We start from the raw sequence: 17,453 nt of genomic DNA, 5'->3' as shown, positions 1-17,453 counted from the left end.
ACATTCCATTGATCAGCCCAGTCAGCAAACTTTTATATATTGTCACTAATGTTCTAAATATTTTGAAGAGAAACATGCCAGAAGTACAGAGTATTTCCATTTCTGTCTCACATAAGGTCATTATGAACTCCTCCTTGAATTGATATTGATCCTTCAGCTTGCAGATATATTCCTCCAATTTATTTTACTTTTGTTGCTGTAGGAATTGTTACTGAAGGTACAAGGAAGAAAATGAGCTGATGCAGAATGGAATCCACACATAAAAATACAACGTAAAGCATCTGCAGTGATAGGCTGACACAGCAAATGCTCTTTAACCATTTCAGGTTCCTTAAAATTCAGGGCTGTGCCAGTGGCAGGAAGCCCCAGCCAACTACTTTGACATTTCTGTGGCAGCAGCCCCCAGCTTTGCCTAATTGTAAAAGACAACAAACAGCCTTCTACCATGGAAATGTCTAAGACCAGCAAATACTTAATCCTGAAAACACCATTAAAACATATTTTGTCTCTCTTCTCAAAAACAATCCTAACCTTTGGGACCTGCTCAAGTTCAGGATCGTTCTTCTGCCCTTCCTGGACCCTCCTTGACAAGAAGGCTGCTGAGGGGTGAAGGACCAGCAGCATGCCAAAACCTGCTCACTAGGGAAAAAGCAGGGGCTGAATGTGGGAGGAGGAAAAAAAGCGGTAAGAAAGACAGGATGTGGCAGGGGGTTTAGCCAGTTCAGCCCTGAATTCCATCAAAGGAGTAGCCAGAAATCACTTGGAGAAGGGTTAAGGTGCCTCCTGTTAGCAGTTCCTGGCCAAGTTCTCACCAAATTCAACAGGTACCCTCCCAGAGCAAAGTCAAGGACAGTCGGCGGTAAGGAAAGATTTGGGTAACAATCTGGCTCTGTTTTCCTCTCCTTACAGCAGCTGTGATAGGGGTGAATTTTTTTTCTGCTGCCCCAAAGCTGAATCAAGACCTGAAGAGCATGAGCATGTGTGTGTAGAACCTGCATTTGCACACCATCTCAGTTTCTGCCTGCCTCTCACTTTGGTTAACATTTGAAAAATCTGTTTCCCAGAAGGACTTTTGAAAGAGAATGACTTAAAGCTGGAAGTCAAAGGGACCATCTACAATTTTGCTTTCTTTTGGTTTGGCTACTGGATAAAAAGAGGGGAAAAAACACTCTAGTGCGTTAAGTTTTCATTTTCAAAGCTGCAAAAAAAATTTGTTAGGAGTACAGTTAGGAGAAACAGTTTATCGAAACTTGTCTGAGCCTTTTAAATGAGCGTAGCTCAACGGCAGGTATGAAAGGCAATGTCTAAGACAGAAATTGGGTCAGCAATATGCAACAGCGTACTTGCCAGTGTGATCAGTGTGAACCTAGGGCTAATAGGGACATCAGGATCTCCCAAATATGAGGATGGTAGAATGACCAGGGTGAAGAGGCAGTCTGTGGGGGTTTGGGTAAGCAGAAAGACTGAGTCATAACAAGGATCATAGACTGTAATTGCTGTTGAAAAGAAAAAAATAATAAAAAATTAAAAGAAAAAAGAAAAGAAAAAAAGGAAAATAAAGAAGAAAAGCAGGTGATGTACTTAAATCTTACTTTCTACATCCTTAATGAAAGGCACTGTTTTTAAAATGGTACTTTTATGCTTAAAACATAAAGTTTTAGATAGACAAAATGTTTGCCAGGAATCCATCTTAAATTAGATTTTGGTTTATTTGCTCTGTTTTTAGCATGTTCTATCTAAATATATATATATATCTTAAAAGAAAAATAAAGGAAAGTAATAATCAAGAGTCATAAATTTCCAGCAATATCACAAAATCCCTCATTAGCTTTCTGAACGCTAAATGTCTCCACCGATTTAACAAAATGGACAAGGTCTGTACAATTTTTGAGAAGACAAACATGACCTAGTAACAGATTGGTATCTCTCTTCTTGGGGCTTTTCAGTGCATTTATTTAATGGTCTTGAACGTACATTACTTAAGAGAAACATTAAATGCCAGTGCTTTGCAACAGTTTTGTTACTGTTTCTTTAAAGTAAACAAACAAAAAATACATTCAAAAAAGCAAGGCTGTTTTGTTCATGTGATGGCAGAGGCTTTGGGCAGCTGCAACACACACTGCTCTTGCTCAGAGACATTACCCAACATCAGTCAGCTGTCACCAAAAGAGTTGCACAGAAAGCATTAAAGGATAAAAAGAAAGAGGGGGGCCAAAGGGGTGGGGAGGGTGAACTGAGCAAAATGCCACACATGCCAGTGAGTCTTTCCAGAAGGAAGACACCAGGATATGTATATTTGTGGTAGGAGAAAGGAGGGGGTAAAGAGCACTAACACAGAGAAAAACTTGACTTCAGGGGAAAAAACAGCAGTTCTCTGAAACTTGTTTAGCAGGTTCACATTCCTAATGTAATCTGACTTGTGTTGGTGGTGTTTTTTGCCCTATTTCTTACTTTGCTTTCCAAGAGAAATGTAACAAAACTGAGGTAGAAATAATGGTGGGCACACTTCAGCCTAAGATTTCTAATGGATGCTAAATGAATATTGCAGTAAGGACAATGAAGCCGTACATACACAACAAAAACTTAACTTTACAGTTTGGGAAGGGAAGTAAATGTACTTTGAGGGTTCAGTTTTGCTTTATTTGTACTGTTTGTTTGGTCACAGTCCACTGCATTGCTATAAACAGCTCTGCAACTCATAGCTCTGCCAGCGACCTATACTGATTCTACTCCCTACAGCTTCACCAAAATAGCCTCAAAACTATGACTAGGGCCATGCAACGAAGGCCAGCTGTCACAGCTTAAGGTAATTTGCCTCTCAGAATCCTACCAAATCTTATGTTTGACTCAGATGCTAACATAAACCGATTAAGTGGCTCTTTTATTCATCTATGCACACCTTCTAAAGACTGTATCATGTAATTATCAAGGAGCAATATGCTGAAAACTGTTACAGTTTACCAACAAGAAAAATCACTCTGCTCTGGTTTGATCTGACAAATTGGCAAAAGAACCATTCCTGAACATGGGGAAATGCTTCTGTTTCTATTTTTAAAAACTGTAAAGCTTCAGTCATATCACACTTTAGTTTTTTCCTGGATACATTCAAAGTAATTTTCCTTGCCATTTTCCAATTGTTGAGGTAAACATACATATTTAATATAAAGTAACATTGAAGCCTAGCCTATAACTCTCAGCAGTACATAGTGCTTTCAACACATTCCTTTGAGGTACTGTACAAATCACAATCACTTTCCTGAGTTTTTGCAGACAGAACATTAAAAGAAATGAACTGCAGAAATTAAGGTCCAGATTACCATTACCCTGTTTTACCTGTTCTTAGTTTAACACCACAGAACAGACAGGATTGAGGAATACTGTTGCTCTTAGAATAGCAAAAATCTGGCTCTCTGTCGCAACACAACCGTTCATCTCTTTAGTCCAATAATGTTTGAAGTTAAAGCTCTTTATATTAGCACATGCCACCAATGTAATTGTGAGGCAAACAAAAAATAAAGCACCACTTCAGGCACTTGACAGCAACTAAATCTCAAGAACAGCAGAATGGAATCAACACACAGGGTTCATGTCCTTCTGAAATCAACCCACTTGCACCTTGCTCCTTGGTGAGTATTGTCTAGCTTGAACAGAACTGAGCATCAACATGCGCTTTCTGTCATGTGTGGCTTTTTCAGATCAGCAGCTCTTGTTTGATGCACTTTTCCTTCAAGTATACCCTGGCTCTTTAGAGGCAAGGTAAATTGTAGTCTTCCCAGTACCCTTTGCAATTTTAACACTACTGAAAAGGGTTTTCTACCCTATGTAGCAGATTCTGTGTGTGCCAACATTCATTACATTTTTTTTAAGTAGCATCACTGACTGCAACCAAACATTTTGTTCCATTCAACATATGTATCAAGCTCTTTTTGAGATATGCTAGGCTGTATCTTGCAGAAAGCATTTTCAAAGTCTTGATATGTAACTGGCCTCAACTGGCTGGGCATAATGGCTGAAAGGTCTGTGGCTGGCATGGCATGGAGTGGGCCCACCACGGCTTCCTGACACAAGTGAGCCACATCTAGTCCAGAAAAGCCTTCTGTGCGCTGGACAAGCAGTGCAACCTCCTTGTCATTGAGACAGTAATTGTGCTGTGAGAGCAGTTGTACTATTATCTGGTGTCTCGCTGTGCTGTCAGGAAGTGGGATTAAAAGTCGTTTCATGAAGTACCTTCGAAGAGATTCATCAATTTCTTCTGGTTTACTCGTGGCGCAAATTACTACTATTTGGTCCTCAGCAGAAGTCAGTACAGTGTCCAGCTGCATAAGGAACTCGGTTCTCATCCGACTTACTGGACTATGTTCTTCACTCACTTGAGAGGAAAGGAGCATATCAATGTCACTAACAAAAATCACCGAGGGCTGGCGACACCTTGCCACAAGGAAGGAGGCATGGACAATTTTTTCTCCTTCCCCTAACCACTTTGTGACAAGGCCAGAGCCAGTGATTTTGAAAAACGTGGCCCCCAGCTGACTAGCTATACATCTGCCCATTAATGTTTTGCCTGTTCCCCGAGGTCCAAATAAAAGGATGCTCCGAGGTAGAGCAGTCAGTCCATTGAATGCATCTGACCTCAATACTGGCCATAAAACCTCCTCCTTAATGACGGCCTTTACCAGATCTAGGCCAGCAATGTCGCTCCAGTCCACAGGAGGTCCTTGGTTGATAATCTCATTGGTAACAAGGTCAATGAGGTGGGTCTCAGTATTCTTCAGTTGCTCGTCCACAGAGTGGTTGGATGAGGTAGCTGCACGAAGTCCCGGGCCTTGCATTGGGTGAGGGAGGAGCTGCCTGTGCTCATCACCGTGCTCATTCATTACTGGGGAGGTATACTTCCCAAACGAGTCACTTGATCTCGAACCCAGTGAGTTTTTAGCAGTACTATAAGATGGGGGTGTTAGAGCCCTACTGGACTGGCTACTGAATTTCCTTTGCTGTTCAGAGGACATTAGCTGCTTTGTTGGCTTAAATGCTAAGGATGATGTTTCAGCACTTCTGTCAAAACCATTCCCCCTGTTTGCATTCGAAATGCTGTTGTCTGGCATTCGATACATGGGACTCTGTGTAGATCTCTGTTGGCCATAGCTGTAATTTCCATAACTGGAGTCCATTTCTCCTTGCCCTGCCATGTAGAAAGCTTTCCTTTTGAGAGAGCTGGCTGAACTGTTTGTCAGGGCAGACGGCGCGATGGGCGTCAGACCGTGGCCCTGGTAGGAGTAGCTGGGGACAGTGGTGGGGGGCAGAGGGGTTGGAGCAGGGATTCCTGAAGGCAGGTAAGCCGAGGGTGGTGGGGCACCCCCAGGGCTGTACCCAGGGCCAACAGCGGTTTGAGGAGGATAACTGGCAGAAGGGTAGCTGTAACTGGAGAGGTTAGAGGTCCCGTTGTAGCCGGGGACGAGGGCTGATGGTGGTGGTGGTGGGGGGGGCTGTAAAAGTCCCGAACTATGCAGGGGAGATGGATGAGGGGATGGAAGTGCAGGTGCTGGCTGGCTGCTGTAACTGGTATGCAAGTATGAGCCGTTGTATCCTGTGGCATATTCCTGAGATGGGAGCCCTGAATGAAGACTGGGAACGGTGTGACTTCCACAGGTGCTGCTGGAGTAATTGGGTTCAGCCAAGTTACTGGCCACCCCAGGAGAGCTCCCGATGCTGGCTGAGACATCTGCGGGAGGGAGGGCTGCACTTACCCCAGCTTTGCTGGCGGTGATGACATCTGGGACACAGTTCATGGGATACACACTCTCCGAGTTCAGCGATGGCTGCCAAGGCTCACTTTCATTCTTCCGACCGTTCACCAGCCCCGAGGGAGCTTCAGAGTAATTGCTGAGAATGGGTCGCTCGGCTGGGCCTTCCAAAATACCAGAATATTTTTCTGCATACTTTTTCAGCAGATTGGAGGCCGTCAGAGCTGAGATGTCATCGTTGGCCCAGGCATACTGGTAGGTGCGCTGCAGGTGCCCCCGGTAGGCTTCTACCTTGTGGGCAGGGGACCGGGTGGTTGAAGTGATATCGAAGTGTTGTTCTGGCCACTGGGCATGCTCCGGCGTCCACTGCATCTTCAAGCCTAGGGCAGCAGGAAACAACAAAGTTAACAATGACCTCAGCCTCTTTCACATGTTTTTAAATGAGTTCTCAAACATACTATCTGCAAACTTCTTCAGCTCTCTGAAACACTGTACTTAACACCACCAGTCCTTAGAGAATGAAAATGCAATGGCCTTATGAAGCACTATGAACTGCTTGGTTTATTACAGGCACATACATGTGTAGCCACATTTTTTGCCAATTCAGTAGGGGGTTATTTGTTTGTATAAAAAATACAGGTAATGCTATATTTCTCAAAGTAATTAAATAAGACAGTGTATTTTAAATACTCTGAGTGCAGATTTACTGTTAACATACAAGGCTCTGTCCTCTTTCATCACTGTTTCAATTTTATATTTTAACCAATATGAGACACAGCTGACAGATCACATCTAGGATACCTCTCTTATTTGGTACTGAACACCTAGTTAGCAGAGTATAATGCACCCTGCGCAGAACAATATGACACAGACATAGCAGGTCATTCCATAATCCAACTCTCATCTAAAGTGGTCCACGACAGTTTCAAATCTGCTTCGTGGAGTGCAGCAAAGCAATCTCCCAGGCAGCGCTCTGTCGCTTTCATCACACAAAGCCTACAACTCGGTATGAATTACAACTGGCTCCTTTCTGCCTCTCAGTTCTGTTGTTGAGGGTCTGGAAAAAAAAACAAGCATGACTTGTCTGTCAGTCTCGTTGCTTGCTCTCTCTTCCCCCCCCCTACCCCGCTTCACAGCCTCCAGGGTACAAAGAAAGAGGGTTAAAAGAAAAAAATAAAAAAAAAAAAAAGATGAAGAAAAGGAAAAGGAAATGAAGCCAAGTCCCTAAAAGTTCTGTGGCTTTCACAGCTAGCTATAAAAACCCCCCAAAACAAACAACACAAAACCAAAACAAAACCTATCAGTAAAAAAATTAAAAAAAAAAAAAGAAAAAATGCAAACTTATTTTAGAGCAATTAATCTTTTAATAATGTGATGTGAATTATCCCCCCCTTGTGATCCACAGCATCGTGTACGAGCAATTTACAAGCGTTAAGATAACCCCCTCCAACTCGTACCTATGCATGGCAGACACATTGCTGTGTTTTGTACAGCTGTATCAAATAGACCTCCTTAATCTCTCTCGTATTAGTGATTTTTGCAAACAGTCTTGTGCCCTCTGGCACAGATTCTCTGATAAGGCGGAGGCCTAGTCGAAATGAAGCATCTGTGGCACTCGCTCCCCTCTGAATTACTGCAGTCTATTTTGACAGCTTCTACCCCCTCCTGTTTCTCTCCCCAACCCCTTTAGCTCTTCATTGCCTGACTCTGGCATCTGACATGGCCAGCTTAGCCTCGCTGAGCTAAGCCTAACACAGCACACAGTTTGGTAACAGAATGGCATGTTTATTCCCTTCTGACTCCCTCTTCCTTGTTTGCAAAACCACTGCACCAGACACTGGAAGTTAATTAGCAGGATGATGCTGTGCTAATTGTGTTAATTTACAAGGTTTTAGTCAAAGAGAATCATGCCAGGGCTGGCACTGCTGTCATGCTTCCGACTTAATGATTAAGAAATACTGAAAACAAGGTGGGAAGGATTGCAGTAATTACACAATAAATGAATAAAGCAACAGATTCATTTGCAATTATATTTTATTGTGGTTGCACTAATTTGCATTTGGATTATTCTTTTTTTTTTGATTCATGTATTTGCAAATCTCAAAATCATTTAAACTTAGGCTGAAAACTGCAAAGTACCTCTAATTGAGCCTTATATTTTGTTAGTACAAGTATTGCAAATCTCACTCCACCTGAGCATGCCATTAATTACTTGTGGGTTTTTTCTTCATAAGTGTTCTCTTTCTCTCTTTTTTCAAACACTTTGACAACTTGAGAAAAATGTCTGTTAACAATTATACAGTTATGCTACAAAAGTTAATTCAGAGAAGTGCTTTTGACAAATGCAGCTTTGAGACTGAGATTTTGGCAGATTTATTTCTTTCATTTAGCATTAATATAATATTTTTTGCTAATTGTTTCTGATGTTTCAACCACTGCCTTTCAGAGGGAGTAAGTATATAATGAAATTGGGAGAAATTATAGAAATCATGCAATTAAATGATTGCATTAAAAAATACAATTTTAATGAGAAACTATCAGAAACTTTCCAGAATTCATACTTTGTTACATTCTGCTGGAAATCTGAAGTGCAAATCACCAAGAGCCAAGTGCAAGCAATCAGTATCTAAAATTCTTCTAATGTCATGATATTTACTACAAGCTTTTTTAAAAGGCAAAAATACGAATGCTCCTGTAACACGGAACTGCATAATATCATACAAGTTCACTGCTCCATTAAACAAAAAAAGCCAAACAAAACAAACAAACAAACCCTATATGTGTTCTGCAATATTTGGCTTATAAGGTTACCAAAATACTGAAGGCTTCTGTTACAGAGATGCAGAACTTGAGTAGACTGATGTTTCACTAGATAGTAATGAACAGATGCCATGAGAAAGACTCCTTGCAAAGAATATAGTAAAGCAGCAGTGAAACTCTTGAAAAAGAAGGTAAAATAGACATGGATGGAGCAGAAAACCTGGCCGGGCTGGTATTTGCACTGTAGTTAGTGAATATGCTTTTGGCACATTGTCTTTAACTGCTTGTAAAAGAAAGGCTATTCAATTTAAAGAGATAAAAGAATGCACTAGGTCAGAGTACAACAACATATATCACACACTACCCACTTCGTAAGCTTTTCAAAATACCTTTCACAAATACTTAAAAAATTTCATCAATTGGTCTTTTTTATTTAGAATGGATCATGTGCTTTTAAAATAATTAAATTTCTAGTCACAGGGGGGAGATGTACTTAGATGGTGTAGAAATTAAATCCTTTGAATTTTATTTGTCTAGATTAATTTATTTTCCTTATTATTAGGCTGCAAAAGAATGTCAGAAAATCTAAATTATCCACTATAAGAGGAGGGGGGAAATCACATCATCAGCATCCTTTATTTAGAATAATTGCTAGATAGACCAGTAGTTTCACATTGTCATGCTATCTTTGGGTATGCTCACTGCACAATAATTGAAAGTTTATTTATTGATGCATATTAAATACCAGTGCATTTAACAAAGGCTGTAAAGGCAGGATTAGGCTTTGATTAGATAAGCTTAAGAGAACAGGACTGTTCTCATCCCATGAAACATGAGCATTTATTCCAGTACATCGCAATCATTAGTGTTATTTGGAAGCATAGGTTAATAGTTAACCATAAGCATATTTTTTGCTTTAGTAAGCAGTGAAGAAGTATTTACATGGAGACCAGTAGAATGGTCTGGACTGGGGGGCACAAAGAGCCATTTCCTCAATTTGATAATAATTGAGAAAGTAGCAAACTTTTGCTAGGTCTGACTCTATTTGTTAATAGTTCAAAAATTGTTTGAAGAAAGTAAAATGTCTGACTTGGGATACAAAAAGAAGAAGATGTAGTTCTTTTTAACTATGCAAATATTTCTCTCCCTCCTCTCCTCCTGTTTGTAGCCACTTCCTCTCCATATTTTAAATTTTATTTTAGTAATTGCTTTTTGTTGGAGCTGATAAATCTTCCTGCATTCCTTGTTTTAGGAATCCAAATGCTGACATAAACGTCTAAAATCAGGTAAATGAGGGCATATTTAGAGGCTGCATTTTTTATTTAAGTGTAATTTGAACTCTGACACAAACCACAGTCCTGCAGATAATGTATTTGTTTAATAACTTACTGAAAATCCAGAAGCAATGCAAGGCTGAATGTATTTTTCAAAAAAAAACTTCGCTAACTTAGGAATCCTCTGAGCTATCGACATTTTTGAACTGTGTAAAGTGTGCAGGTATGGGCTGTAAAAGGCAAAAGGAAAGGATTCTGTTCTTTAAGTACAGGTATGTACTTATCAGAGAACTGCTTTTAAGATAAATTTAATGCATTGTATAGAGAGGGAGTGTAGGCTTTTTTTGCAGTATGTATTTTTCCTTGTCCTGACAGCCTTGCTGTACATCCCTCTTCCATAATTCTTCCAGCTGGATCTATCTGAATTACGTTTAAAGTAATTATAGCCAACAATTTCATTATTGAACTACTTTGAACCAAGCGTTTGGCCATTTTTCCCCTTCTAATTTTTAGCCTGAAAATGGAAAATATAATACACAATACTTCATCATTTTCACATATAACAATTTCATATGGCAGAAGTCTACTTATATATTCAGATCGATGAATTAAAAGAAACAAAAAAAAAAGGAAAAAAAATGCCAGTTGCAAAAAAATAACATTGCAATCTGAATGCAAAAAGGAACAAGCAACATCGTACACATCCTGGGCCTGATTCTGCTGGGAGCTTGAATGAGTTTGTGCATACAAAGAACCCCCCAGTGCTGGTGCCCTCAGTATCAGGTCAAATTTCTCATCCCCTTACAGGATTATATCTGTCAAAAAAGATAAATAACTAGCCTTTCCTTTCAATTTAAATACAAGAGTTTCTGTTGAAACTAGGCATGGAAATGTCCAGAAATACTAGCTAAGACCACACTGGATGAAACCACCATAAAGAATTTAGTGTCCCAACTCACCAACTTGGGTAGCAACAATGTGCTTTACACAAAGGATACTGGGACTTTAGTAAACCTCTCATCTATTTACACCTCTAATGAAATAATCAAACTAAAATTAAATCATATGCAGCTGTGATTTTCTGAAGATACCACCAGAGGTTGCATTTCACTTCCAGAAATGCTGGTGAAAAACACCTGAATGTCACAGAGCTATTGTGCACAAGGCACTAGAAACACGGTAGCCCACCAACCTTCCCAAGCAGCCTACCAAAGTCTCAGTTTGGCTCAGGGGCCTCCAACTGTTCCTTCAACATACCTGAGGCAAAAGGAAATAATTCTTCTTCTCTATTCCTGCCTGTTCACCCCTGCAGTACACAGGTCCTACCTAGCACAGATCTGCAGGTTCCTTTGTAAACATCAGTAGTTCAAGCAGGTTAACTTCAGGCCTGTTGTTAATATGATCCAAGCAACTGCCTAATGTGCTGTTGAAAAGGGTTAGACTGTACCAGGAGGGAACAAGTAAATGAGATGCTTCTGATAAGTGTCCACAACAGACTGGTGGGAACACACTGTTCAAGGTAGGAAACAACTCCAAAATCACAGCCCTGAGTACCACCAACTGTTTTCCCTCTAGACTTGAAAGTGGATGTGAATTTCATCACTTTGGATTGCCTACACGTTTTGCCAAAGACCCCAAAAACTGTCCCTGCCCACTGAACTGCTACTCTCAGCCCTGTCCACAATTATTCAAGACACTGAGTATTTACACAGCAGACCATAATGATTTTAGCCAAGGGTTTTCTTCTTGTGGACATACAGATATTGGCTCTGCCACAACAGCTATTGACTTGAATAGGTACTTCACTGGCCAGTATGCCTCAAATGTCTTACTGAGCTGAAGGCGTTAGGACCTTGAACTTCAGACCCCAAATCCAAGTTTTAAAATCCTTCTTAAGCATGGGGCAGAGCTAACTGAATGAGTCATACTGTAACCGCTGTTCAAGATGTAGGACACACAACTCCCTGGATTTGTACTAAATCTGATAATATTTCATAAGACTGTATACTGTCATATGTCGCATAATAATAAAAATTAATTCAAGATAAAACAATTCTTTTACACTTCATTTTTTTATTAATAAGCATAATTTCAGCTGTTTGAAGATAGTGCAACTGATCTCTCTTAATTGGAAACAGGAGGGATTTTGAAGAGTGGATTGAGTTAATTATGTTTTGCAGAAAAAAAAAAAGAAAAGGAAATTATTCCCACATTTATTTTCTAATTACTCAGTGAAGACCTCTGCTCCAGTCCATGAGGAACTCCTTTGACGTCAAAGGACTCGGTGGGAGGATGAACCTCCAACTGAGATGCCCAGCTGTACAGTCCCAACTTTGGAAGCTTTTTTCAGTAAGTGGTAGCCACAGACTCAAAAAAACAGGCCTGGAAAGTGCTCTCAGCATTTTCTTGGTAGGGGTCTGTTCTTCCTCTTACTATATATGCATGACCCGCGCACCAGTTGTTGTTGGCAGCAAGCTGTTGGCAGGGTATTTACAATACAATTTCCATCTAGCAAGATAGCGAAAGCATTTCAGTCTTTAAAACAAAACACTTAAATCACGAATAATATGGAGGATCTCATATATGTCATCAGCACTTAAGAGATAAAAGCAGTAAGAAAAATGCTATATATTTTTATGAGATTCTGGACCCATTAAAAACGAAATTCCAGATGTGAAATCTCAAACTGATACATCCCCATTATTTAACTTAAATATTGTCAAATGATTATTCCTTTAAAATCATACTTTCACACCTTACAACAGCAAATTGTAATACATCTACAGCAAATGAGTTCTCTCTCCCCCAAGCCCCCTCCCTGCCATTTACATAAAGCAGTGCCTTTGATAGTCACAAAGACATTTCTGGCTAAACAGCCTTTAGGAGATCCATCAGCTTCAAAGGCCTTAAGAAACAGAAATAAGGAGAAATAATAGTCAAGAAGCAAAGGGGAACTAGGTCCAGAGATGGCACTAGCATATTTTGCCAGCAGAAGCAGGTCAGATCCATAGGCCAACCCAGAAGCAGCCCACAGATGTGGCTGTGGGGGACTGTAGCCATTACTTAAGCACTCACAGGACCTCCCAGGATGCTGGCCATCATGGAGGTATTGGTTTCTCTGTGGCAGCAGTCCTTGCCACAAAAACATTCTCAGTTCAGGGCTCTATCCTTGCGCTCTGATCACACTGATGCACAGTTGTCCTTACTGCAAGCAAAACCATTTATGCACACATCTTGGAACCCAGCTATGTAGAGAATTGGTCCTATTTATGATTAATTTTAGTTTATCTTTGAAATATTTGACTTTATCAGTCTGCCCTCACTGTACTCATTTTCCCATAACACTTTTCTAAATCAACTAGAAAACGCTGACAAAAACAACAACCGTGTTTCCTTTTAACCTATTATGATGCTTTCTCTTGGCAGGATTTAAATTTTTAAGCTGTTTTTGTCAAGTAGCTCTGAACAGTACCATGCCTTTAAAGGACCTACCATGCTTTGTCAATGCCAAATGAATAAGACCATAATAATTTCTGAGAGAATACTCACAAGAACAATAACTGTAAACAAATGTAAGCATAACTTTTATTTTAAAAAATTACTTTTTGCAGTCTAATGAATGCACACATCGCTTATTTTAAAAACATTTAATATACCACATAATCTGCAATTTATGCCTATATAAACATGAGAATCAATATAACTACTGCAGGATAACTAGTGATTCTGAGAAATAAAATATTCAGATGATAAAATGTAATCATGAATGAATACTTGGCCACTTGGCACCCAACTGAACCTTCTAAAAGTGCAGCAACATATATACTCTCTTTTTAAGCAACAAAATAGCAGAAGTAGCCTTTTATTTGGTTTCCCTTCCAGAAGCGAAGTTTAGGGCACATTTACCTTGAAAGAGAATAACACAGATCCTTAAAAGCAGAGCAGACAAAATACCTTCATGCCTTATCGTGTTTCTCATGTAATCAGCTGAAGCAGGTGAAACACAAAACCCTGAACTTCTTTTTTAGTAAGTAAGTGAGAGGCAGAAGGAATAAATTTTCAGTACTAGGGAGACTGTTATGGAACATTCAGATCTTGACCTAAGCTCTTCCAGGAAGAAAAAATTAACATATGAAAATTATAATTTTCAAATATTGGATTCTATTATTTTTCTATTTCTGTTGCTAATCATCTTTCAGTAAATTACTTCCTTTTACTCTTTCATTCACACTTAGAATTATTGCTTTGGTTCCTTACCACAAATAAAGCATTTTTAAAACCTTTTTTCATGTATCGTAAATCCATTAAGACAATTTCCTTCTTAAACTCGCTTCCTTTTGCCAAATGAAGATCATCAGGACATACCACACATGTCCATAGGGACAGCAGAGCTAATGAATATGTATGTTTTATGTCACAACAGAGCACTCCCCTTGTTCTGCAGTATCGACCTTCTCTTATGTGAGTAAATAACAGGTGAGCACTTGTGCATGAGGATAAATGGGGTTAAAACTGCCATAAAGGGACATACTTTATTTGAACAAAGTGGGAGCACAATAGAGATTTAACTGATGCTGAATTATTTTTATATCAAGCTGTTCGAAAATGCTAGAAAATCACCTTGCTCTAAAACACAAGACCAAGTTACATAGCAAGAGTTATATAAAATGTATTTTCCTCCAATTAACAGCAGCAGCACTCCGTATAAATTCCACTACAATATAATTTTCCATATATTTTTCACTCACCACACTTAAAAAAAAGTATATATGTATTTCACAGCTTTATGTACAGCAACAGAAGGTTAATTCCAGACATTTATCTAACCAGCCCTATTCACTTTGCAAATTTGAAGGCAAAGCTCAATTTCAGTAAGTTTCAAATAACTGTAGTCAAGTTTGACTCATTACATTCAACTAACAAAAGTGAAAAAGCAAATTTATATGGGCCAATAATATAATGCTCCAGCTTGCAACCAGGAATATTGTTTTCCTTTTAAAGGAAAAAACTACCAACATAGGAAAGGTATGGACAGTTGCTTTACTGAGATTAGAGTACCTCTGCTAATTAGCTAAATGAGAACAAATACTGATTAAATGTATATATAGAAGTAATCTGATACTAAAAAAAAAAACCCTCAACGTGTCTACAGTGTACAAACCTTTCACAAAATTTACGTTATTTATGCTTTTTGCTTTTTGGAAATCTGTACATTAATTTTTAATGAAATAGTAAAGAGATGTTGCGTCTCACACTTCGATAAAAATATTCTATAACCAGGACTGGTTGACATAGTGCATTAATTCAGTGTCCTTCACTCCTGGGACCTGTGTATAATTTAGTCCAGCCTGAAGAAAATAACTTTGATCTGAAGGCTGTAGAAAAAGCTACATATGAAATGAGTTTTGGTGGGTTTAGTGTTGTTTCTTATATACAAGACGACATATGAAGATAAACTGCTTTAGAATGCTCCTGACGTGGCTCAGGATTAAGAGCAGGGAGCTCTTAGCAGAGCTCATCCACTCTCTCCCTTTTTTCCATCACACCAGACACACACCACACACATTTCTCTGTACTATAAGTATCAGAGCAGCTAGTGCTGGCATACACTGTCTTTCCAAAGAGAATATCCTATGTAAAAGGATTGTATTATTAACCTGTACACTTATTTGGTCTCTCCATTAAAAAAAAACAACCAACCAACAATGTCTATATTACAACATGAGAGATGACATTGTAAGAAGGGATGATGTTACCACATAGAACCCCAGATTTCCTCCCCAAGGTAGGGAACACCTTAGCTAAGTCATCAAAACTGTACTAATCACGCTCTTAGGGAAAACAGAGCTCCAGCACAGCTCCTTCCCGGGCTCGGCTGTGTGAGCAGCTGACCCTTCCTTTCCTTCCTGCTCCCCACAAAGCAGAGAAACAAGATTAAAAGCAGAAGCATAACCAAAGAACTGACATCCTAGAAACACTAAGCTGAGATAAATCTTTCCCCCACTTAAACCTTTCAATTATTGTATTTCACAAATTCCGAAGATTCTTTCTTGCTCACTCAATAAAATGTATCTGAATTAACGACTGAAAAATGGAATATAGCCAATTTTTTGCATGCTTTTGGTTTGGGACTTACTGTATTGTTTCCTGAGCATTTGAAAGGAACTATACAGATTGTTCAGTTAGCTTGACAAATTATCTCGGGGACAGGGAGAAGGGGAACAGAGAATTTTCTATAGACAAATATAGAAATCTCTCTCTATATATATACATTTATGTATTTTACACACACAGGCACCAAGGCACCAGAGAGAGAATGTCTCAACTGAGAAATTGAACTGTGTGTATGCTGATATTTGTGCCATATTCCTGGAGAGAGTGGGAAGAAAAAAAACCCTAACTCCTCACATTAGATGTTTCTCAAAAAAAAGAAAAATTCATCCTGCACCAGGAAAAGTTGTCCTAAGACACACAGTATGTCATCAAGAGGGTGCACAGGCATTTTCAGAGGGCAGGAAAAAAATAACACGCTGGTTTTAAAAATAGAAGAAAATGATAGAGCCCAGCTGATAAAATGTCACATGCCTTTGCAGCTATCACACAAACTTAGCCATTTCTGTAAACAGCCTTCAAGACACAACAAAAATCTAAACCATGTGATGATCATATCAATAACAAGCTGAGCACTGCTGATAGCTTAAATAACAATAAACTGTGTTATTTTTCTGTAATTTTATCCATAGTGTTATTGTATATGTAGTCACCTAATGATGAAATACTTTAAAAATTTGCTTCGGGGTACAGAAGTCAAGCTCCACTGATTAGCATCTCAAAGTGCACTACAGGCACACATTTGTATAGCTGAATAATAGCACTTGTGTTTGTATGCTGTTAAAAAACCCCAAAAAACAACAACCCCTCACCACCACTATTTTACTTGATGCTTAATGATGCACACTGATGAAAGTCCTTTCTCTCACAAAATACATAATATATCACAGCTAACTGTAAGAATTTCAAAGACAAGGTAGAAAGGTAACATCACAAAAAGGAGCCAAAAAAAGGGTTTTAGAGCCAGTACAAGATACTTAGACCCCAAGGTTCATGGGCTTGATTCTTCTGTCACTTCTCTGGTTTGAAGTCAGAAAAACTACTGAAGTTTACAATCTCTTGCAAAGGAGATATATGTGTCCCACTTTTTACTTTTAAGGCAACAATTATTCAACAGGTAATTACATAAATGATATTTTATTCACCAGTATTTGGGGTTTGTGTCATGTGTTTAATAAAAATTCCTCACAGAAAATATTTCATTAAAATCTAGATAGAGAGTTCTGATATTCGCTGCACTAGCTCAGTTTCTGATTAATTTCCTATGACTAATTAGGTGGCATTCAAACTTTATTGAATGTGAACCTTCTTAAAATTTCCTGTAAACTAACTGGACAGCAGTCTGATTTCAGCCACACTTCGAGATTCCAACAACCGCTTTCAGCAGCACTGCATCCTTCCGTGTGTGCCCCTCTTCCGCCATTTCTCCAGGCATAATTCAATATAAGATTTTAGTTATAAAACTCTACATCTAATTTTGTGTTAAATAATATTAGAAACGTGCAGTCAGATAAATTTAGAATTAAAAATGCCATACAAGAACATTAGAATCTTATTAAGTATTCAG

General features: G+C 39.1%; 1 protein-coding gene across 3 annotated transcripts in view; it reads right to left on the bottom strand.

Moving 5' to 3' along the window:
- FIGN (fidgetin, microtubule severing factor) overlaps nt 1-17,453 on the bottom strand; it is a 105,899-nt gene that overhangs the window by 3,551 nt on the left and 84,895 nt on the right. For all 3 annotated transcript variants that reach the window (XM_027637147.1, XM_027637149.1, XM_027637148.1), the window contains one exon: nt 1-6,121. This exon is cut by the window's left edge and continues 3,551 nt beyond it. In XM_027637147.1, coding sequence (XP_027492948.1) covers nt 3,873-6,121 — 2,249 coding nt within the window. In that variant the 3' untranslated portion in view covers nt 1-3,872. The remainder of the gene's footprint in view (nt 6,122-17,453) is intronic.

Source organism: Corapipo altera, unplaced genomic scaffold (assembly GCF_003945725.1).
Source record: "Corapipo altera isolate COAL_440 unplaced genomic scaffold, ASM394572v1 45, whole genome shotgun sequence".
Taxonomy (NCBI): Eukaryota; Metazoa; Chordata; class Aves; order Passeriformes; family Pipridae; genus Corapipo; species Corapipo altera.
Note: the sequence above shows the minus strand (reverse complement) of the source record. Positions and strands in the feature narration are given on the sequence as shown.